Below are 23,621 nucleotides of genomic sequence, written 5' to 3'. Positions count from 1 at the left end.
CTTTGTGGAGACTGACCGCTACCTTCCCCTACACGCGCCGGCTAGGGATCTTCAGAGCCCGTCGAAGCTTCGACCACGCGGGCCCAAATCCTCACACGACACCAGAGGCGAACAACGTCACCGGAGGCCAGCTCTTCTCCTCTTCCCTGTGTGCGGCCAAGACATTGTGCTTTGTTGTGTATAGGTATGGCAAATAAGTATGTGACGCGATTGTGGCGAAATGTCTCACCAGTAGGCCTAAGACGGTGGAGAAGGCCTAGGCCATCTTTATGCTTTGGATTGAATTGGAGGCTGTAGAGCCTTTCTTGGTATGTCGTTTCTTATATTTTCTGTCTTTTCTTTTTCATTCATACAGTAATGCTGGTGTATTGTATGGTTGAATATGTTTTTTTTAACTTATATTGTGCTCTCTGAAACTTCATCTTTTTTCTGCTATGATTTTCTGGGATATTTAGTATGGTGTGTTTGTTGCAGGATGCAATGGAGAAGGCGATAAAAGCCAAAGTTGCTAAAGCTGTTGTACCCGCAATTGATGTCATGTTTCAAGCCTTAAGGTTTGTATTGAGTTTAATTTTGTGGGAAATGCTTCTTGTACTTCTTTATCTAATCTGCATGTTTGGTTTGATAGTGAGTTTGGAGCAAAAGTTGTGCCTCCAAAGAGGATATTAAAGATGTTGCCTGAGCTATTTGACCATCAAGATCAAAATGTTCGTGCATCTTCTAAAGGACTTACTCTTGAGCTTTGTCGATGGATTGGAAAGGATCCTGTAAAATCAATATTATTTGAGAAAATGAGGGATACAATGGTATGATAACTTCTTACATGTACGGCTTTGCGTATGGAATTTTTTGTTGCTCCCTGATCCTTGGAAGTAATGACTTATTTATTATTTTTTATTTTTTGAAGAAAAAAGAATTGGAAGCCGAGCTGGTGAATGTAACAGGGGCAGCTAGGCCATGTCGCAAAATAAGGTGAAAATTCATTTTTTCATTAGCTGTTTGATCTGCTTGCTGTTTTTATTTTTCTTAACCTAGTTGGTATTGATGTCTTCAGGTCTGAGCAAGACAAGGAGCCAGAAAAAGGAGGTTGTATCTGAAGTTGTGGGTGCTGGCCCATCTGAGGAATCTACATCTGATGGTGTGTAATACACATAGTCTATTAGATTATTCTTTTTCTTGGTTGATATTAAATGACGACAAGTAGGTGTTCTATCAGCGGGTAACAAGTGATTACCATTGTAGGAGTTTGACACTTTAGTGTTATATTTTATTAGTTTTTTTACTGCAGAGATGTTGGTTATTTAGCTCTCCTGTTTATGCATAGTTTAACATATTTTAATTGTCAGCTCCTCAGGAAATAAATGAGTATGAGCTCATTGATCCTGTTGATATATTGGCTCCTTTGGAGAAGTCTGGATTTTGGGATGGAGTGGTCAGTCTTCTTTCTTCTCTCCGTCAAACTAGTTCAGTTTTTTTTTTGGTTGTAGTGATTTAATTTAGGAATATTTGGTTTTGATGTTCCTGTACTGCTATTAACATCTTGTGCCTTATGTCACAGAAAGCAACCAAGTGGTCAGAACGGAAAGAGGCTGTTGCAGAGCTAACCAAGCTTGCTTCAACAAAAAGAATAGCACCCAGTGATTTCTCAAAAATCTGTCGGACACTAAAAAAGGTACATTGTCTTTTTATGTTTGGGTATTTCGTTTGCATCGTTTATACCTCTATCTATTGCCAAGGATTTTTTTAATATTGCATAGTTAAGTGTTCAATCTGCTCCATTAAGTTTTAACTTCATGCTTTATATTCTTACTTCTGTTATAAGTTTATACTTGCTTTTTGAGTTGATGAATAAAAATCATTTAATTCTTTTTCTGTACAGCTCATAACAGATGTTAATATCGCTATAGCAGTCGAGGCAATTCAAGATATTGGCAATCTTGCTCGGGGTTTAAGAACTAATTTCTCTGCAAGTTCATGCTTCCTATTGCCAGTTTTACTGGTATGTTCATTTTTTGCTAGCTAAAAAAATAATATTATATCAACTTAAAATGCAAACAGACTGTTTGAATGTAACCAAGCTGTTCAAGTGTTCATTTACTTTTTGCCAGTTACTTACAACTGAGCATGGTGGTATTTTTTTTTGGATTTTGACTTGTACATTCATTTTTCTTATTAATAAAAGTGCACTTAGTCATACGAGTAGATTCTTTTTTAGAAGTTCAAATGATGTTAATCGTAGCTTTGATTTGTATATAAAGTGTTTTTTTTATTCAATTTTACTTTTAATATATATTTTGATCTGGTTTATCTCAGATTTTTCTTAGAAATAATTTAATAAAGATTGAAGAAGGGATATTGGTTTATTGCATTTATCTAACTCCTTTGATTTATCTCTCTCTTATTTTTTTTATAAAGGAAAAATTGAAAGAGAAAAAACCTGCCTCTACTGAGGCACTAAATCAAAGTCTTCAGGCAATGCATACAGCTGGGTGCTTAAGTCTAGCTAACATTGTGGAAGGCAAGTATATCTTTATCCTACGCTGTAGTTCTTTAATTCAGAATATAGTATTGTCATAGGATTCCTTACTATGTTTTTGGTTTAATTTTTTTTTTTATTAGAGATTAGATGACATAAATTCTTTGCATTTGAGTGTTTGTAATCGCTTTGATAGGTGGTAATTTTGATTTTGCCCAAACTATAATGGATGTTGTCTATTGCAGATATTAAGACAGCTGTAAAAAATAAAGTTCCTCTTGTACGGTCATCAACTCTTAACTGGGTAACATTCTGTATTGAAACAAGTAACAAGGCTGTTATTTTAAAGGTGCACAAGGACTATGTGCCTATCCTTATGGAGGTAAGTGCATTAATGTTTGTAGTTGTAATATATTTCATATTTTTGAACAATCAGTTGAGTAAAATGTGCTAAACATTGCTTATTCCCATTTATTTTAGAAGACAGCTTCAGTACTGGTTTTGATGAGTTTAGAGCACTAATTCATGGTTTGGTGCTCTTACTTTCTAATTTGTAATCTAGAAGACAAAGGGAAATAAAAAAATAATGGTGCAACCTATTTTTGACCATGGATTGTCCTGTTCATGGTGTTTCATGGACTCTCTTATCTATATTATTGTTTCTTACTTTTTCACAGTGCCTCAATGATGGGACTCCAGATGTGAGGGATGCAGCCTTTTCAGCTTTGGCAGCGATAGCTAAGGTATCGTTTTATTTATTTATCAATTTTGTGCTTTTGCTGCTTAATTATGAATTTTGATTATTGATGGTATGGATTTATTTCTTCTTTGCCCATTTTATTTAGTTGGTTGGTATGAGACCCTTGGAGCGGTCATGTAGAGTCCAAGAACTTTACTTAGCTAAATTAGATAGTAGTATAATAGTAATAATAGCATTATCTTTATGACTGTGGATTTTTGGTTCAGACCGGGATTTATTTGGACAATCATAGTAGTACTTGTAGATTTTCTAAGTTTAACCTATAGTTTAAGAATATTAATTTTAACCTAAGGTTTGATTAATATGACTGATATTGATGGTAATATTTATTATATTATAAGGTTTAGATAAGACCCAATAAGATAATACACATGTCATGTATATGTTTAATGATGATTAAGTATTTTGAGGATTAAATTTATTAAGGTTAAAATTTGAATACCCTAGGGTCAGTCAGCAGCTTTGAAAACGTTAGAAGGCTTAGTCAAGGCTGTTTACTAAATTTAAATTAAGCTAAAAATGTGTAATTTCGTGTTTAAATATTCAGCGTATGCCGATATATCGCAGCTTTAGGGGGCGATATATCGCAGCACGAAGATACGAAAAACACGAAACATTGCACGATTGCCTCGGGCATACTGGCCCAGGCGATATATCGCCTACAGGGGGCGATATATCGCCTCTCTCAGCATATTTTGAAAGTTTTAAAAAACGTTCTCCATTCAAACCTTCAACCTCTTGATAAGTCCAGCATCTTTTTGAACGAGTCTTCAGCCTCTGCTGAACGATAATTCAAATTATTTTCACTTAAATGCCATTATTTTTATTCAAGTTAAATGAAGATCTTTTCATTCCTAAACTCTATAAATAGGACCTAGTACCCAGCCATTTATTCATCTATTACTCTAAGTTCAGAGGCTGCAAGTTGCTAGGTGAGTGTGAGAGTGTAAGCTTGATCATTATAAGCTTATAAGCTTGATCATTATAAGCTTATCAAACACTTGGGGAAGTAAGGTTTATTCACATTTCGGTTCAAGGTTTAGATTGGTCATATAAGTCTTCAAGGTATTTCCAAACTCTAGTCCATTTCTGTATTATGTTCTTTAAAAATTCTCATAGTCTTCTACTCATTCTAACCTTATTCTTATTCTTGGTTAGGAAATCCAAGTTCTCAAGCACAAGGTTTTTGGTAAGTATATTTTGATAGCATAGTTCCTTTTTCACTTTCATCCCTTTTCTTCAATATACTCACCATATTATTAATGGTTTTTAGGAGTGTTCCAAGGTCCCAAATCAGTTCTCATATCCCAGTTATTTTGGTAAGGAAAATAGGATAGGATTTATGTGTTATATGATTTTATATGTTATCTTATGAATATGTGTTATGAAAAATGCTATGTTAAGTATGTTTGTAGACTTGGGCATATGACCTATACAACTAACAAGCCCCAAATAGATTATGGGCATATGACTTGCTTAGCTAGCAAGACCCCAATAATCTAATGGGCATATGACTTGTTTAGTTTATGGGACCCTAAGTAATAATGGCCATTATAGTATGTATGTGACATAAGTGTTATGATATGTTTTTATGTTGCATTATGAATTTTTATGTATATGGCTATATGTTAGATTTTCCTTGCTGGGCATTAGGCTCATTCCTTTTATGTTTATATATGTAGGAAAATAACTATAGTGGTGGGAAAGGTTCGTGGATGCTTGGGGAATGTGTATTGAGGCGGAATGGATTCAAGGAGTTGAGAGTTTCGATTTCGAGGATGAAGTCTTGTTTTATGGTTTACGTGTATTTTTCCGCACCTATTTATGTAATCTCTTTTTAATTATCATTATGTCATGTTTTGATTTTAAAACAATGGGATCCCATATCCTAACTTAAATTTTATGCAAGTTTGACCTTTGTTTTTTTAAGTTTTAATAAAGTTATGATCTTATCACTTGTAAGTGTTATTAAGAATTAGTGTTTATGTATAGTTTTCGTTAATGTTCCAAAAGTCTAGAGTAGTTGGGTCATTACAGGTCACTTGAGAAACTTGATGATGTTAGAAGAAAGAAGCTTTCTAAAATGATTTCAGGTTCTGAAGGTGGCACATCCACCAATACAAGCTCAGGTTTGTAATATCTTTATAGCATCAGTTCTTATATCACTAATTTGTTCAACATTCTTGTGAGTTTTTATAACCTTGTGTGTATACTTATTGTTGTGTGAGAAGCAGTACAAGCTTCTAGTGCAACCGCATCCTCTCATGAGGTGAGTTATTTCTTATATAATGGATTTATGGAAGTTAAAGAACAATGCTATGTTGAGAGGTTGCATGTAATGTTGCTATGTTACACGCTTTTAGTTAATATTCTTCTGGATTACAAAGTTATTTGGTCAATAAACATGATTTTGCCACCTACTGGAGTGTATTTTTTTGTTTGTTAAGAATGATCCTTGAGACCTCCAACGAGAAAGGATAATTATTTACGTCTTTAATGTATGCATGCATTAGATGCTTCATTTGTTAAAAAGTCAGCAGCAAGCATGCTTAGTGGGAAGAGGCTTGTTCAAGCAGCTGTGAGTTCTTGACACTGTTAATTATTTTTGTTCATAGGTTATTGAAGTTATTTTGATCTTGATATCTTGTGATTGACGATATTTTCTATCAGCCTACCAATAAAAAAGGGGCTTCTGCTAAAGGGGGTGTGAGTAAGAAGAGTGATGCACCTGCACAGACAAAATCCTCTAAATCTGCTGAAACACCCGAAGATGTTGAGGTAGAGTGGTACACACTTATTGTAGAGTCCAAGAACTTTACTTAGCTAATTAGATAGTAGTATTATAGTATTTATAGTATTATCTTTAAGACTGTGGATTTTTGGTTCAGACTGGGAATTTTTTGGACACTCATAGTAGTACTTGTAGATTTTCTAAGTTTAACCTATAGTTTAAGAATATTAATGTTAACCTAAGGTTTGATTAATATGACTGATATTAAGGATGATATTTATTATACTATAAGGTTTAGACAACAAACAATAGGATTTTAAGCACATGTTATGAATGGGTGATTAAGGATTAAGTATTTTGAGGATTAAATTTAATAAGGGTAAAGTTTGAATGCTCTAAGGTCAGTCAGCAACTTTGAATACGTTTAAGGGCTTAGTCAAGGCTGTTTACTCCATTCAAACTTAGCTAAAAATGTGTAATTTCATGTTTAAATAATCAGCGTGTGCCGATATATCGCAGCTATAGGGGCGATATATCGCAGCACGTAGATACGGAAAACACGAAATGATGCACGGCAGCCTCGGGCATACTGGCCCAGGCGATATATCGCCTACAGGGGGCGATATATCGCAGCACGTAGATACGGAAAACACGAAATGATGCACGGAAGCCTCGGGCATACTGGCCCAGGCGATATATCGCCTACAGGGGGCGATATATCGCCCCTCTCAGATTATTTTGAAAGTTTTTTGAATTCTTTTTCCATTCAGCCATTCAACCTCTTGATAAGTCCAGCACCTTTTTGAACGAGTCTTCAGCCTCTGCTGAACGATTATTCAAATTATTTTCACCTAAAAAGCCATTATTTTTATTCAAGTGAAATTAAGATCCTTTCATTCCTAAACTCTATAAATAGGACCTAGTACCCAGCCATTATTCACCTTTTACTCTAAGTTCAGAGGCTGCAAGTTGCTAGGTGAGTGTGAGAGTGTAAACACTTGGGTGGGGGAAATCATAAGCTTGATCATCACAAGCTTATCAAACACTTGGGAAGTAAGATTCTATAGTATTTCGGTTCGAGGTTTAGATTGGTCTACAAGTCTTCAAGGTATTTCTACACCTTAGTTCTTTGGTATTGTTTTATTTTAAGTTCTCATAGTCTTCTACTCAGCCTCTAACCTTAATCTTTATTGTGGTTAGGAAATCTAAGAACTTGCACATAAGTTTTTGGTAAGTATGTTTCTCAATGGATTAGTCCTTCCATTCCTTCCATTCCTTTCATTTCCTTTTCTTCATTAAACTCACCCTTTCATAATGGTTTTAGGGGTGTTCCAAAGTCCCAGCGCTGTCCTCTTATCCCGGTATTTTGGTAAGGAAAATAGGATAGAAATTCTTATGTTATATGTTTTACATGTTATCTTATGTTTCTTATGTTATGATAAGTGTTATGATATGTATATTTGTAGGCTTGGGCATATGACCCATATGACTAACAAGACCCCAAATAGATTATGGGCATATGACCTACTTAGCTAGTAGGACCCCACTAATCTCATGGGCATATGACTTGTTTAGTCTATGGGACCCCAAGTAATAATGGCCATTATAGTATGTGTATGATATAAGTGTAATGAATGTTATGTTATTTTTTATGTTTCTTATGAAATTTATGTATATGAACTATGTGGTATATTTTCCTTGCTGGGCATTAGGCTCATTCCTTTTTGTTTATATGTGCAGGAAAATAGCTATAGTGGCGGTAAGATTCGTGGATGCTTGGGGAATGTGTATCGGTGGTGAATGGAGTCAAGGAGTCGAGAGTTCGATTTTCGAGGATGTAGTCTTGTTTTTTTTATGGTCTTTATATGTATTTTCCGCACTTATTATGTAATCCCTTTTTATTATAAATCATGTTATGTTTTGTTTTTCAAACAATGGGATCCCATACCCTACTTGATATTTTATGAAAGTAACTCTTATTTCTACAAGTTTCTAATAAAGTTATGGTATTTTCACAAATGTAAGTTTTATTAAGGATTTGTATGTATAGTTTCGTTAATGGTCCAAAAGTCTAGAGTAGTGGGTCATTACACTTATTGATATGTGAGTTGTCTAATTTTTACTTCAAATTCTACATCTTTTTGTCTCACTGTTTTTCTGAATATTTGCAGCCATCTGAAATGGGTCTTGAAGAGATTGAAAGCAAATTGGGTTCTCTTGTACAAGCAGATACTATTTCCCAATTGAAGAGTGCTGTGTGGAAGGAACGACTTGAAGGTTTGTTATAATGATACTGATTTGTTTAATAAAAAATTAGGTGATTTTTTATTTATTTAATTGTGATTGTTTCCTATTGGTTATGCAATCACACTAGGCATGGCTTCTACCTTTAATGTCTATCCATTTCACTATATATTATTTATTTTTTGAAAAGAAACTATACTTGAATTTTTGACGAAATAATACAAGGGGAGTGTGATATTAGTGTGCATACAATAACATTACAAATGTAAAATAAAACTCCACTACCATACCAAGTCTTAAAACGAAATATCATTGAACTCTTATGCATCATATAACTGAATGGCGATGCAAAATATCTATAAACCTTCCTCAACATCTGCAAAGATTCTTCTATCGTGTTCCAGCCATATACCTCAGTAGATAGCCATTGTTACAACAATATACATCTTTAACCTCTTGTCACCTGGAACAACATATCCCAAGAGATCGGAGCAATGTTGTGGCTTAGCTCACTGCTATTTTAAACTCTCTTTATAACTTAAACCACAGCAATATAGAAAAATTATAATTCAGAAACAAGTGATCTACTATCTCTGGCCTTTTTTCCTAAAACACATCATTTAGGACACAAAACTTAGTTGGCCTCCTTTTCGTAGCACCTCATGTACACCGAGACACCATGAAAGCAGTAACTATACAAAAATATTACTTTTGATGGTACTGAGCTTTTCCAGATATTTTACATTAAAGAATTGGTAGAATAGTGTAATATATTTCTTAGATAAAAGCCTTATGGGAGTGGAATTGATATATCTTTTTGGATGCTTTAGTTTCTATTTACTTAAAATGACTTTTTTTTTGCAGCAATATCTTCATTTAAACAACAAGTGGAAGGTTTATCAGACCTAGACCACTGAGTTGAGTTATTGATTCGTTTACTATGTGCTGTCCCTGGTTGGAATGAGAAAAATGTCCAGGTATTTAAAGGTTTCATTGCTACAGATATCTGTCTTTTTTACCTTTGTGGATATTTTTGGCTGGGAAGATAGTTATTTAAGGCATGGAGTTTGAATAGTGCAGGTTCAACAGCAGGTTATTGAAGTTGTTACTTTCATAGCCTCTTCGTCAACCAAATTTCCTAAGAAGTGTGTAGTGCTTTGCCTTCTGGGTAAGTGTTCCTTGGTTTTGGTTGATCATAAGTTTGGAGCTGGGATTTGTTTGCTTAAAACTGTGTGATCTCTTTTGCACGAGTATTTGGCTTCTTAGTTGTTTGGTGGTTGATTAGATAGTTCCTTATTTTTGCTTGTCATTATTCCTGAATTGACAGGTATAAGTGAGCGTGTCGCTGACATTAAGACTCATGCTCATGCCATGAAGTGCCTTACTACTTTTTGTGAAGCTGTAGGTCCTGGATTTATTTTTGAAAGAGTAAGTCTTACATTTAAATCATTTATGTAGAGAAGTTTGTTTGCACTTCTCTTGTGAACTTCTGAAGCAGGGATGAAACATATTAGGTTCTAAATTGATTGGAACTTGTATTTCTTTTCTTTGATTGTTTTTTTCATTTTTTATAATCCAATAAAAATCAAGGAATTCTGTGGTTAATATTGTTAATGATCCGATATAGCTATGAGATCTGAGGGCTCTCTAATAATACATTTGTTACATTTAATGGGTTGCTCTTGTTACTTCTATAATGAATTTGTGTTTCATCCATTACAGATCCTTAGATCATGTATAACTTGAGTTTACTGATTTGTGATGACATTTTTACTGTGTCAACATCTTCACTGAGATGGTTCCTGGTCGCAATCCTTATGCTCTCTTCCTCACTCCTATACTCTTGAAAAATCATATGTAATGTCGAACTGAACTTAATCCATGATTAGTAACTAATGATGTCTACAATATAACTTATGTACTGATTTTTTATTTGTAAGCTGTAAAGTTGATCTTACTGTATTTTCCTTTTTAAAAATTCATTACTTGAATCAGAAGAATTGTAAATCTTATTTCATGTGAATTGTTCTGAACAAGTGAACGAGTTGAATTGTTGAACTAAATTCAATCTATGTATAGCTTAGTAAAATGTATTTGTCTATGTTCTTGTTTTAATGTTGAGGATTGTAGTTTCATTAGCCCAATAATGAAAATAGTAGTAGTTTCAAATAGGTCCATGATTTTTCATCATAACCATTTCCATCTTTAGATGGTAACAAGATGATCTTTTTTTTGGCAGTAACTTGGTTGGCAACAACTTTACAATGAATGGCTCAAACAACAGGTAATTTTCCTCAGTATTTTAGAATAGCTTCCTTCATTTTTGCTCTTATTTGTACTGCACTTAATAAATATGTTTCAAGTGTCTTATTTTTGCTCTTATTTGTATGTTAAGTTACTATCTTATTTTTGGAAGACTTATCCCCCTTTTTTTTTCTCTGTCTCTTTTCCTTTTGCTCAGTCTTTATAAGGCTCCATGCAATGGTTTGAAGGAAATCTTGTGTTGAAGCTATTGTCTCCTAATAAAAGTTGCAATTCATTCTATTGTTCTTTATGTTTTATTCTATTATAAATATTTTATTATGGGTGACTTGCTATGTAGAGTCCAAGAACTTTACTTAGCTAATTGTTTAGTAGTATTATAGTATGTTTAGTGTTATCATTGTTACTTTGGATTTTTGGTTCAAACCGGGAGTTATTTGGACACTCATAGTAGTACTTATAGATTTTCTAAGTTTAACCTATAGTTTAAGAATATTAAGTATAACCTAAGGTTTGATTAATGTGTCTGATACTAAGGAATATATTATTATATTATAAGGTTTAGACATCAACCAATAGGATTTTAAGCACATGTTTTGAATGGTAATTAAGGATTTAGTATTTTTGAGGATTAAATTAAATAAGGGTAAAAGTTTGAATGTATAGGGTCAGTCAGCAGCTTTGAGCACGTTGAGGGCTTAGTCAAGACTGTTTAGTCCATTCAAACTTAGCTAAAAATGTGTAAACTCGTGTTTAAATATTCTGCGTATGCCGATATATCGCAGCTATAGGGAGCGATATGTCGCAGCACGTAGACACGGAAAACACGAATCGATGCACGGTCGCCTCGGGAACAAAGGTCCAGGCGATATATCGCCTATAGGGGGCGATATATCGCCTCCACCAGCATGTTTTCAAATTCATTTGAATTCTTTTCCCTTCAGCCATTCAAACGCCTTCAACAGTCCAGCATCTTCTGAACGAGTCTTCAGCCTCTGCTGAACGATTATTCAAATGATTTTCACTTAAAAAGCCATTATTTTTATTCAAGTAAAATCAAGATATTTTCATTCCCAAACTCTATAAATAGGACCTAGTACCCAGCCATTATTCACCATTTGCTCTAAGTTCAGAGGCTGCTAGTGTTAAGTGAGTGAGAGAGTGTAAACACTTGGTTTGGGGAAAAACTATAAGCTTAAACATCATAAGCTTATCAAACACTTGGGAAGTAAGTGAGTGCTATAGTATTTCGGTGGATGTTAGATTGATCTTGCAATCTTTGAGGTAAACCCAAAACTCTAGTCCTTTCTGTATTCTATGTTATTTCTTTTCTCAAAACCTTCTACTCAGTCCCCTAACCTTATTCTTATTTTTGGTTAGGGAATCCAAGTTCTTAAGCACTTAAGTGGTGGTAAGCATATTTTCGTTTAATGGTTTAGTCTTCCTATTCTCTTTCATTTCATCTCCTTTCTTTAGACTCACCCTTGTTCATTGTGGTTTTAGGAGTGTTCCAAAAGTCCTAACTCAGTCCATTTTATCCCGGTAACTTTGGTAAGGAAAATAAGCTTAGAGGCGGTAAGATTCATGATGCTTGGGAGGATGTGTATCGATGATGAATGGAGTCAAGGGGCCGAGCGTTATCGATTCGAGGATGTAGTCTCCTTTTATGTTTTTTATGGTTTTACATGTATTTTCCGCATTATTATGTAATGTCTTTTATTTTAAATCTTATTTTGTTTTAAAGACAATGGGATCCCAAAATCCTTCTTAGTATTCGTTTTTTTGTAAATAACTCTTATTTTCAAGTTACTCAATAAATTATGGTATTTTCGTAAAATGTAAGTTTTTATGTATAGTTTCGATAATGGTCCAATTAGTCTAGATTAGTGGGTCATTACATGCTAATGTTGTTAAATGTGTCATCTTACAAGTTAGATTTTTTCTTGTTCTTTTGCATAATACATATGGTTAAATGATAGGCTCTATGGAGCATATTAGGCTATATAGTTATCTGTGCTGTTTTTTAGTTTTTTCTACTGTTATCTAAATCTATTAAATAATTTGTGCCAAATTCTGCATTGGCTTGTTTTGCTTGCTGAAACTAGTTTAATATGTTTGCTATATCTTTATATGCTTGCTATCGTAATTTTTATGTTGCTGACTATTATTTTAATATGCTTGCTGTCTATATATGTATATAAGAAACTAGTTTTATGGCTCTTTTGTAGATTTAAACTTTGTTTATTGTTTTATTGCGATAAGCTTTGGAGAGATAATAGATAATGTGTGAAACTTGATGTATTGCTTGTACTCTTTTGAATCTTTTCTTGTTCTATATATTTTCTCTAGTTTTCTTTGTTATTCTTTGGATTTAGCCGATACAAATGGTGAATCCTTGTGTTGTCCTTATTGACACTTTGCAAACAATAGCTTAAAAGTTGCTTTTTCTCTTTTGGATAATTATCTATCAGCACTGGTAGATAATTTTGGGTTATGATGAATCTACACTACATATATATAATATGGCCAAATGTGTTAAGTACTTCTACATATCTAAGCTTATGCTTTCTACATATACTCATGTGAAGTGATCTTGTGTTTGTCATTTATTCTTTTAAATTTCTGTTGAGAGTTTAGCTGTGGAATAAAAGAGACATTGGTAACTATGATTGTAATGACCCACTAATCTAGACTATTTGGACCATTAACGAAACTATACATAAAACTTACATTTTTACGAAAATACCATAATTTTATTGAGTAACTTGTAAAAATAAGAGTTACTTACAAATAAATAGAATACTAAGAAGGATTTGGGATTCCATTGTCTTTAAAAACAAAACATGATTTAAAATAAAAGACATTACATAAATGGTGCGGAAAATACATATAAAAAGACATGAAACAGAAACTACATCCTCGAATCGAATAACGCTCGGCCCCTTGACTCCATTCACCATCGATACACATCCTCTAAGCGTCACGAATCTTTCCGCCTCTAAAGCTTATTTCCTGCACATAAACAGAAAGGAATGAGCCTAATGCCCAGCAAGGAAAAATCTAACACATAGTCATACACATCAATTTCATAATAACGTAAAGACATATCATAACACATAATACACTTATTATAATGGCCATTATTACTTGGGGTCCCATAGACTAAACAAGCTTATGCCCATGAGATTAGTGGGGTCCTACCAGCTAAATAGGCATATGCCCACAATCTTTTTGGGGTCTTGTTAGTCAAATAGGGCATAAGCCCAAGCCTACAACAAACACATTTATAACATATTCATAACATATCATAACATAACACATAAGATAACATAAACATAAACATATAGATTCTAGCCTATTTTCCTTACCAAAGTTACCGGGATATAATGGACTGAGTTAGGACTTTTGGAACACTCCTAAAACCATATGAGAAAGAGTGAGTCTTAAGAAGAAGAAGAAATGAAAATGAATAGGAAGACTAAACCATTGAGAATTATGCTTACCACAACTTATGTGCTTAAGAACTTGGATTCCCTAACCAAAATAAGAATGAGGTTAGGAAACTGAGTAGAAGACTAAGAGAAGGGAAACATAACATAAATCAAATGAACTAGAGTTTTGGGTTTACCTCGAAGACTTGCAAGATCAATCTAACCACAACCGAAATACTAACGAATCTCACTTCCCAAAGTGTTTGATAAGCTTATGATGTTTAAGCTTATGATTTTTCCCCAAACCAGGTGTTTACACTCTCACACTTACTTAGCACTAGCAGCTTCTGAACTTAGAGTAAAATGTGAAGAAATGGCTGGGTACTAGGTCCTATTTATAGAGTTTGGGAATGAAAATATCTTGATTTTACTTGAATAAAAATAATGGCTTTTTAAGTGAAAATCATTTGAATAATCGTTCAGCAGAGGCTGAAGACTCGTTCAAAAGATGCTGGACTTATGGAGGAGTTTGAATGGCTGAAAGGAAAAGAATTCAAAAGTGTTTGAATTTAAGCTGGAGGAGGCGATATATCGCCCCCTATAGGCGATATATCGCCTGGGCCAGTATGCCCGAGGCGACCGTGCATCGTCTCGTGTTTTCCGTATCTACGTGCTGCAATATATCGCCCCCTATAGCTGCGATATATCGGCACACGCTGAATATTTAAACACGAAATTACACATTTTTAGCTAAGTTTGAATGGAGTAAACAGCCTTGACTAAGCCTTCAACGTATTCAAAGCTGCTGACTGACCCTATATCATTCAAACTTTACCCTTATTTAATTTAATCCTAAAAAATACTTAATCCTTAATTACCATTCATAACATGTGCTTAAAATCCTATTGGTTTATATCTAAACCTTATAGTATAATAAATATAATCCTTAATATCAGTCACATTAATCAAACCTTAGGTTATACTTAATATTCTTAAACTATAGATTAAACTTAGAAAATCTATAAGTACTACTATGAGTGTCCAAATACTTCCCGGCCTGAACCAAAAATCCACAATAACAAAGATAATACTATACATACTATAATACTACTAAACAATTAGCTAAGTAAAGTTCTTGGACTCTACAATTCTCCCCTACTAAAAAGAATTTCGTCCTCGAAATTTACTTACCAAATAACTCCGGATACCGGCTCTGCATGTCCTCTTCCAACTCCCACGCTGCCTCTAGTTCAGAACTATTGCTCCATAGGACTTTGACTATAGGAAAGCTCTTGGACCGCAGCTGCTTCATCCCTCTATCTAGGATGCTAATCGGTCGTTCCTCATAACTTAAGTCTTTCTGGAGCGCTATGGTATCGTACTTGAGGACGTGAGATGGGTCTGACACATACTTGCGTAACATCGAGATGTGGAAGACGTTGTGACTATCGGCTAGTGCTGGCGGTAGGGCTAGTCTATACGCAACTGGTCCCACTTTGTCCAATATCTCAAAAGGACCTATGAATCGGGGACTGAGCTTGCCTTTCTTCCCGAACCGCTTGACACCCTTCATAGGAGATATCTTCAGGAAGACTTGATCTCCAACTTGGAACTCCACATCGCGTCGCTTGGTATTCGCATAGCTTTTCTGACGGCTTTGAGCCGCAAGCATACGCTGTCTAATAAGCGTTACTGCTTCTTGTGCTTGTCTAACAGCTTCGGGCCCTAGAAGCTACCTTTCTCCTACCTCGTCCCAGTGCAACGGTGATCGGCACCTTCTTCCATATAGCAACTCATAAGGTGCCATTCCGATCGTCGACTGGTAGCTGTTGTTGTATGAGAACTCGATCAGTGGTAAGTACTTGTTCCATGATCCTTCGAAATCAAGTACACATGCGCGTAGGATATCCTCTAAGATTTGAATCGTACGCTCAGACTGTCCATCTGTCTGAGGATGGAAAGCTATACTAAGGCTTAACTTAGTACCCATAGCTTGCTGTAAGCTTCTCCAAAATCTTGACGTAAATACTGATCCTCTATCTGACACTATCGTCTTGGGGATTCCATGCAATCGTACAATCTCTTGGATGTAGATGTCTGCATATTGGTCTGCCGTATATGAAGTCTTAATAGGCAGAAAATGAGCCGACTTGGTTAGTCTATCTATGACTATCCAAGCGGAATCATGCTGCTTATTCGTCTTTGGCAGACCCGTCACGAAGTCCATGGTTATATCGTCCCACTTCCATTCCGGTATGCTAAGCGGTTGCAATAATCCTGCAGGCCGTTGATGCTCCGCCTTCACTTGCTGGCATACAAGGCACTTAGATACATACTCCGCTATGTCCTTCTTCATCCCTAGCCACCAATAGACTGCCTTGATGTCATGAGTCATCTTGGTAGACCCTGGATGAACCGAGTATGGGGTGCTGTGCGCTTATTCTAGGATCATCTTCTTAATACTTTGATCGTCTGGCATGCATACCCGATCCTTATATCTCAATAAGCCTTGGCTAGATATTGAGAAATCGGTATTCTTGCCTTCTCTGACTGCATCCATGTGTGCTGCTAGTGTGTCGTCATGTCCCTGACCAATTCGTATGTCCTCTAGCAAATTCGATTGGATAGACAAGTTAGCCAGCTTGCCTACAATCACTTCTATTCCGGCACTGATAAGCTCCTGCTGTAGCGGCTTTTCAATTCCGGATAAGGCTGCTAAAGTCCCATAGCTTTTCCGGCTGAGTGCATCGGCAACTACATTTGCCTTTCCCAGGTGGTATAGGATTTCGCAGTCGTAATCCTTTACTAACTCTAACCACCTGCGCTGCCTCATGTTGAGCTCCTTCTGCGTAAAGAAGTATTTTAAACTCTTGTGGTCCGTGTAAATCTCGCACCGTTCTCCGTAAAGATAATGGCGCCAGATTTTTAACGCAAAGACCACCGCTGCCAACTCCATATCGTGAGTTGGATAGCGTTGTTCATACTCCTTTAACTGACGTGAGGAGTAGGCTATCACCTTGTCATTTTGCATCAGTACGCATCCAAATCCTAACTTTGATGCATCACAGTAAACAACGAACTTGTCGTTGGGTGTTGGAACACTAAGTACTGGTGTTGAGCAAAGCTTATCCTTAAGCAACTGGAAGCTTTCCTCACACTTATCATTCTAGTTAAACTTTTGTTGCTTCCGGGTCAGGTTGGTGAGTGGAGTGGCTATCTTAGAAAAGCCCTCTACAAACTTTCTATAGTAACCTGCTAGCCCTAAGAAGCTTCTTACTTCTGACGCGTTCTTTGGTCTAGGCCAATCCTTCACGGCCTCTACCTTCGATGGATCTACTGCAACTCCGTCTTTCGATATGATGTGCCCGAGGAACGCCACTTGTGAAAGCCAAAACTCGCATTTCTTGAACTTCGCGTAGAGTTGGTGCTCCTTCAATCGCGTCAAAATCATCCTTAAGTGTTCCTCGTGCTCCACTTCATCCTTGGAGTAAATTAAAATGTCGTCGATGAACACAACGACGAATTTATCCAAGTAGTCTTTGAAGACCCTATTCATTAAATCCATAAACGCGGCTGGCGCGTTAGTAAGACCAAAAGACATAACCAAGAACTCGTAGTGTCCATAACGAGTCCTAAAGGTTGTCTTAGGAATATCTTCTCCCTTTACCTTGAGCTGATGATACCCGGACCGTAAATCAATCTTAGAAAATACAGTCGCGCCTCGGAGTTGATCAAACAAATCATCAATCCGAGGTAGCGGGTATTTGTTCTTAATTGTTACTTTATTCAGCTCACGATAGTCTATGCACATGCGCATACTTCCGTCCTTCTTCTTCACGAATAGTACTGGAGCTCCCCATGGTGAATGGCTTGGCCTAATGAAACCCAAGTCTAGGAGTTCTTGTAACTGTGTCTTTAACTCCTTGAGTTCTGTAGGTGCCATCCGGTATGGTGCCTTAGAGATAGGCTCAGTGCCCGGTACTAATTCTATCGTGAAGTCTATTTCTCTAGTTGGCGACAATCCTGGCAAGTCATCGGGAAATACTTCTGGAAATTCTTGTATGACTCGAACATCTCCAACCTTAAGTGATGTCTCCTTCTCCACATTCATGATGCTGGCTAAGAATGCTTGACATCCTTTCTCCATCATTCTCTGAGCTTTGAGAGATGATACTAACGGGGTGCGTTGTCCTGAAGCTTGTCCCATGAAACATAGTTTCTGGCCGTCAGGAGTATCGAATGTCACCTTCTTGCGCCTACAGTCGATCGTTGCGCCATGCCGTGCTAGCCAATCCATGCCTAGTATGACGTCGAAGTCTTTGATCACCAGCTCTATCAGGTCTCCTTCTAGTTCCTTGTCCTCAATCTTGATTGGTACGCCTCGTACAATTCGTGATGATAGAACTACTTTGCCCGAAGGCAACTCGGTTGCAAACCTAGTTCTAAATCTTTCGCTAGGTTTGTCTAGTTTATCTATCATTCCTAACGAAATATACGAATGAGTGGCTCCCGAATCAAATAATACATGACATAATTTATTGAGGATGGAAACCTGACCTGTGACCGCCTTGTTGCTAGCATCCGCCTCTCCTTGGGTTAAAGCAAAAACCCGAGCAGGAACCATCTTTTCATCCTTCTTTCCGTCTGGCTTTTGCTGAGGACAATCTTTCTTGCGATGCCCCTCTTGACCACAATTGAAACACTCCTTGGTGTTGGCACGGCATTCTCCGGGGTGCTTCTTCTGACATTTGGCACATGGCGGGTATTCCACGTAGCCCGACCTATTTCCCCCATTATTTGGTCGTGCCCTTTTATTACTGTCAGCTTGCTTGTTGTCAGGATGCCTTCTCTTCTGTCCATTACCGTTGCTGTTGGACTGATTGTTGCCGCTATTGCTAGACTGATTGTTGTTTCGACTGGCCTGAGGTTGGCTCTGCTGTTTGGGTTCAGGCTTGCTAGCTTCTTCTTTGCTTACGTTGGCCTGCAACCTTTCTACTTCAATTGCCGTCTCGAGAACGTCGGCATATGAAGTGTTTCCCGGGTTTGCTAGCTTCACCCCCATCTCGATCTTTGGTCGGAGTCCTCTCACGAATTTGTTCACCCTCAGATAATCGGTTGGAACTAACTCTGCCGCGAACTTGGCTAAGCGGTCAAATTGACGAGCATATTCCGCCACTGTTAAATTCCCTTGCTTCAGATTGGTGAACTCCTCAACTCTCGTAGCAAGTACCGCTGAATTGTAGTACTTCTTGTGGAAGAGCTCCACAAATCGGGTCAACGTCATGGTGGCAGCATCGTGGGATTGTTGGACCAAATCCCACCATATCCTGGTATCTTTCTTGAGTAAAGACGAGACGCAGGATATGCGGTCAGCATTACTGAGGTTCATGTGGGCTAGGATCGGCTCCACATTCCTTAGCCATTCTTCTGCTTCAAAGGGGTCCGTAGTCCCTTCGAAGTTCGGAGCGTGCTGCTTGCGGAACCTCTCGTACACTAGCTCCATGTACTGCACAGGATATGGAGCGTAATTCGTCATAGGCCATCCCCCATATGGACCAACTTGTTGGGGTGCTGGGGCCATTTGCTGTGGTTGCGGCTGCGGCTGTGGCGGAGGCTGAGGCTGAGATTGAGCCTGTTGGCGTTGTTGCTGCAGAAGTTCCTCGACTTGCTGTCGCAGTTTGGCAATCTCTGTAGTGTTGTCAGCTGGCTGTGCCGGCGTGTTGCGGCGAGCAGTAGCACGCACTCCCCTTCGGCGAACAGTAGGAACCGCATTGGTCGCTGGAACATCGTTGGAGGCGTTTCCGTTGGTGCTTGCGGATCTTCGGAGAGACATCGTAGCAGAGTTCTAACAGTTAAAAGAAACATGTTAGAACTTTTCCTAATAGGCTCTAAGGCAAAAACTTATTCTAAAACAAACATATCTCAGACCTATTTATTATGACTTCTTATGAAAATTTTTATATAGGTCTTTATTTATTATTAGAGTGGGTTTCTATACTTAGAAAAACAAGTCATCTTTATTTTCTAAGTGTGTTTCTAATCATCCTATATGACTTAATTCTCAGGCTCGAAACTTATCTTTGTTCCAAAGTTAACCATATTGAGGGAGGGCTGGGATCAGTAAAATCGTTCCCACTACTAAGGCCCCCTAACTCTCAATAAGGAAACCAGGTTCATTGATTTGTATCCACCCTCACCGAACTTAGTCATTATTCATTTTATTTAGTATTTATTATGATTGCAAAAATAGAATCAAACTCACACATGATATTCAAATAGCATGTTATTCATTTGGAAAAACAATTTCACTTATTACAATCAAAAGTAAATAAAACAAGTAAAAACTACTAATCTAAAAATCGGGATCTTCTACATCCGATCCGTCATCTAACATATCATCATCTATTTGTTCATAATCATCATTGTCATGAGCATCAAAACGTCCTATAGGAAGGTTGGTGAGAATCCTATTCTTTTGCTCATTGGTGAACTGAAACTCAATTTTTGCGGTGAACCTAACGAAGAGGAAATAGTATCTCATTGCTAAGGGTAGTTCATCCTCCTCATGCATCTCTTCCCATATCTCTTCTAATGCTGCTATTACAGAATGAAAATCTTTAAACAACCTAATTACTAATACATATTGTTCCGTTGATCTTAACATTATTTGTTTAGCCTCTTGAAGGCCACCTATCTCTTGGTGAAACAAAAGCAACCTTCGAGTAATCCTTTCTAGGGCTCCTACGATGTTTCTTGGCTCCCTTATTCTTTTTAAGGCCTTAATGGCTCGGATATCTTGGTAGGTTAAAGCTCCGTTCATTCTTAACTGAAACATAAACACTAAAGTTGTTAGCTATACACATAAGTAAAGTAACTTGTAACTTAAACACTTACTTGGCGGTCCGATTCGGAGCTTTGAGCATGTGTATCGAGGAGAACTTCATGCGAAGGAACCGTTTCTCTGATACCAACTGTAATGACCCACTAATCTAGACTATTTGGACCATTAACGAAACTATACATAAAACTTACATTTTTACGAAAATACCATAATTTTATTGAGTAACTTGTAAAAATAAGAGTTACTTACAAATAAATAGAATACTAAGAAGGATTTGGGATCCCATTGTCTTTAAAAACAAAACATGATTTAAAATAAAAGACATTACATAAATGGTGCGGAAAATACATATAAAAAGACATAAAACAGAAACTACATCCTCGAATCGAATAACGCTCGACCCCTTGACTCCATTCACCATCGAAACACATCCTCTAAGTGTCACGAATCTTTCCGCCTCTAAAGCTTATTTCCTGCACATAAACAGAAAGGAATGAGCCTAATGCCCAACAAGGAAAAATCTAACACATAGTCATACACATCAATTTCATAATAACGTAAAGACATATCATAACATATAATACACTTATTATAATGGCCATTATTACTTGGGGTCCCATAGACTAAACAAGCTTATGCCCATGAGATTAGTGGGGTCCTACCAGCTAAATAGGCATATGCCCACAATCTTTTTGGGGTCTTGTTAGTCAAATAGGGCATAAGCCCAAGCCTACAACAAACACATTTATAACATATTCATAACATATCATAACATAACACATAAGATAACATAAACATAAACATATAGATTCTAGCCTATTTTCCTTACCAAAGTTACCGGGATATAATGGACTGAGTTAGGACTTTTGGAACACTCCTAAAACCATATGAGAAAGAGTGAGTCTTAAGAAGAAGAAGAAATGAAAATGAATAGGAAGACTAAACCATTGAGAATTATGCTTACCACAACTTATGTGCTTAAGAACTTGGATTCCCTAACCAAAGTAAGAATGAGGTTAGGAAACTGAGTAGAAGACTAAGAGAAGGGAAACATAACATAAATCAAATGAACTAGAGTTTCGGGTTTACCTCGAAGACTTGCAAGATCAATCTAACCACAACCGAAATACTAACGAATCTCACTTCCCAAAGTGTTTGATAAGCTTATGATGTTTAAGCTTATGATTTTTCCCCAAACCAGGTGTTTACACTCTCACACTTACTTAGCACTAGCAGCTTCTGAACTTAGAGTAAAAGGTGAAGAAATGGCTGGGTACTAGGTCCTATTTATAGAGTTTGGGAATGAAAATATCTTGATTTTACTTGAATAAAAATAATGGCTTTTTAAGTGAAAATCATTTGAATAATCGTTCAGCAGAGGCTGAAGACTCGTTCAAAAGATGCTGGACTTATGGAGGAGTTTGAATGGCTGAAAGGAAAAGAATTCAAAAGTGTTTGAATTTAAGCTGGAGGAGGCGATATATCGCCCCCTATAGGCGATATATCGCCTGGGCCAGTATGCCCGAGGCGACCGTGCATCGTCTCGTGTTTTCCGTATCTACGTGCTGCGATATATCGCCCCCTATAGCTGCGATATATCGGCACACGCTGAATATTTAAACACGAAATTACACATTTTTAGCTAAGTTTGAATGGAGTAAACAGCCTTGACTAAGCCTTCAACGTATTCAAAGCTGCTGACTGACCCTATATCATTCAAACTTTACCCTTATTTAATTTAATCCTCAAAAATACTTAATCCTTAATTACCATTCATAACATGTGCTTAAAATCCTATTGGTTGATATCTAAACCTTATAGTATAATAAATATAATCCTTAATATCAGTCACATTAATCAAACCTTAGGTTATACTTAATATTCTAAAACTATAGATTAAACTTAGAAAATCTATAAGTACTACTATGAGTGTCCAAATACTTCCCGGTCTGAACCAAAAATCCACAGTAACAAAGATAATACTATACATACTATAATACTACTAAACAATTAGCTAAGTAAAGTTCTTGGACTCTACAATGATCTCTCTGATATATTTTACTTGCACTAATTTTATTCCAATGGGTAACTAGTTCATATATTGTAAACTTTAGGATAGAAAAGTTCAACAATTTCTTTACTCTATCATTATTTTGTGCTTGACTAGTACTAGAGAAGGTGAGGCTTTTAACTATCCAGAAGCTGTAATAATTACTATTGTCCTTTCTCATTAAACAAACTGAAAAAGGTTGAATAAAACAAAATAACATTTATACTCTACTGTCACAAAAATGTACAAGACTATTTCTGGATGATCAAACAGAATTAACTTAGATAATCTTTAAGTAAATGGCTAACTCATTAGAAGAGCAAACATTTCTCTCTACTAGCTGGACATGATACCTATGGGAACCAAGATATAGAAACATTTTAAAGTTAGATACTTATAGTCTAAAGAAGAAGAAACTAAAGAAAGCATTAATATTCATGCATAGAGTCATTTGTTACAACTATACTTGAAAGATATCTTTGTGATATTACAGCTATACTTATACTAGAGAAAGTAGATTCATATTGTTTTATGCATAATTTTATGAAATATATGAATCTTGCATCTAGTCTGGGATTTCTTTTTCTTCTGTTGTTATATGAATATGCCTGTTGTTATAGCCAGCCATGGGTAATGTTTCATGAGCAATTTTTTCTTCAAATAATGCATGTGTCATGTTGTTTATGGTATATCTTAGTTTCTTGTTAATTATTTAATTATTTAGGTTTCTTCCTCCAGTAATGGATGTGAGATTCTATCTAGTCTAGTATTGGTTATCTGAAAATCTCATCTTCTCAAGCTTCAGATTTTTTTTAATTCATTTTGG

At 36.4% G+C, this 23,621-nt stretch overlaps 1 protein-coding gene across 3 annotated transcripts; it reads left to right on the top strand.

The window, feature by feature from the left end:
- Positions 1-238: 238 nt before the first annotated feature.
- LOC133821171 (protein MOR1-like) lies at positions 239-1,701 on the top strand. Of its 3 annotated transcripts, XR_009887352.1 has the most exons (6): positions 239-308; positions 475-554; positions 629-806; positions 908-972; positions 1,055-1,432; positions 1,559-1,700. XR_009887352.1 is itself a non-coding variant. In XM_062253636.1 (5 exons), the coding sequence occupies exons 1-5, from the start codon at positions 270-272 to the stop codon at positions 1,095-1,097; spliced, it is 405 nt and encodes a 134-aa protein (XP_062109620.1). In that variant the 5' UTR covers positions 239-269; the 3' UTR covers positions 1,098-1,701. The 3 variants fall into 3 exon arrangements, 1 of the variants encoding a protein (XP_062109620.1); XR_009887353.1 differs by having other exon boundaries at positions 908-1,432; XM_062253636.1 differs by having other exon boundaries at positions 1,055-1,701.
- The last annotated feature ends 21,920 nt before the right edge of the window (positions 1,702-23,621 follow it).

The sequence above is a fragment of the Humulus lupulus genome, chromosome 3 (assembly GCF_963169125.1).
Source record: "Humulus lupulus chromosome 3, drHumLupu1.1, whole genome shotgun sequence".
In the NCBI taxonomy this organism is placed as follows: domain Eukaryota; kingdom Viridiplantae; phylum Streptophyta; class Magnoliopsida; order Rosales; family Cannabaceae; genus Humulus; species Humulus lupulus.
This window is presented reverse-complemented; position numbering and strand designations above follow the sequence as displayed.

Coding starts and splice junctions, on each gene's coding strand:
- LOC133821171 (XM_062253636.1), top strand. CDS start 270: ATGCTTTGGATTGAATTGGAGGCTGTAGAGCCTTTCTTG. Junction 309..474: donor AGGCTGTAGAGCCTTTCTTG/GTATGTCGTTTC, acceptor TGTTTGTTGCAG/GATGCAATGGAGAAGGCGAT. Junction 807..907: donor AGAAAATGAGGGATACAATG/GTATGATAACTT, acceptor TATTTTTTGAAG/AAAAAAGAATTGGAAGCCGA.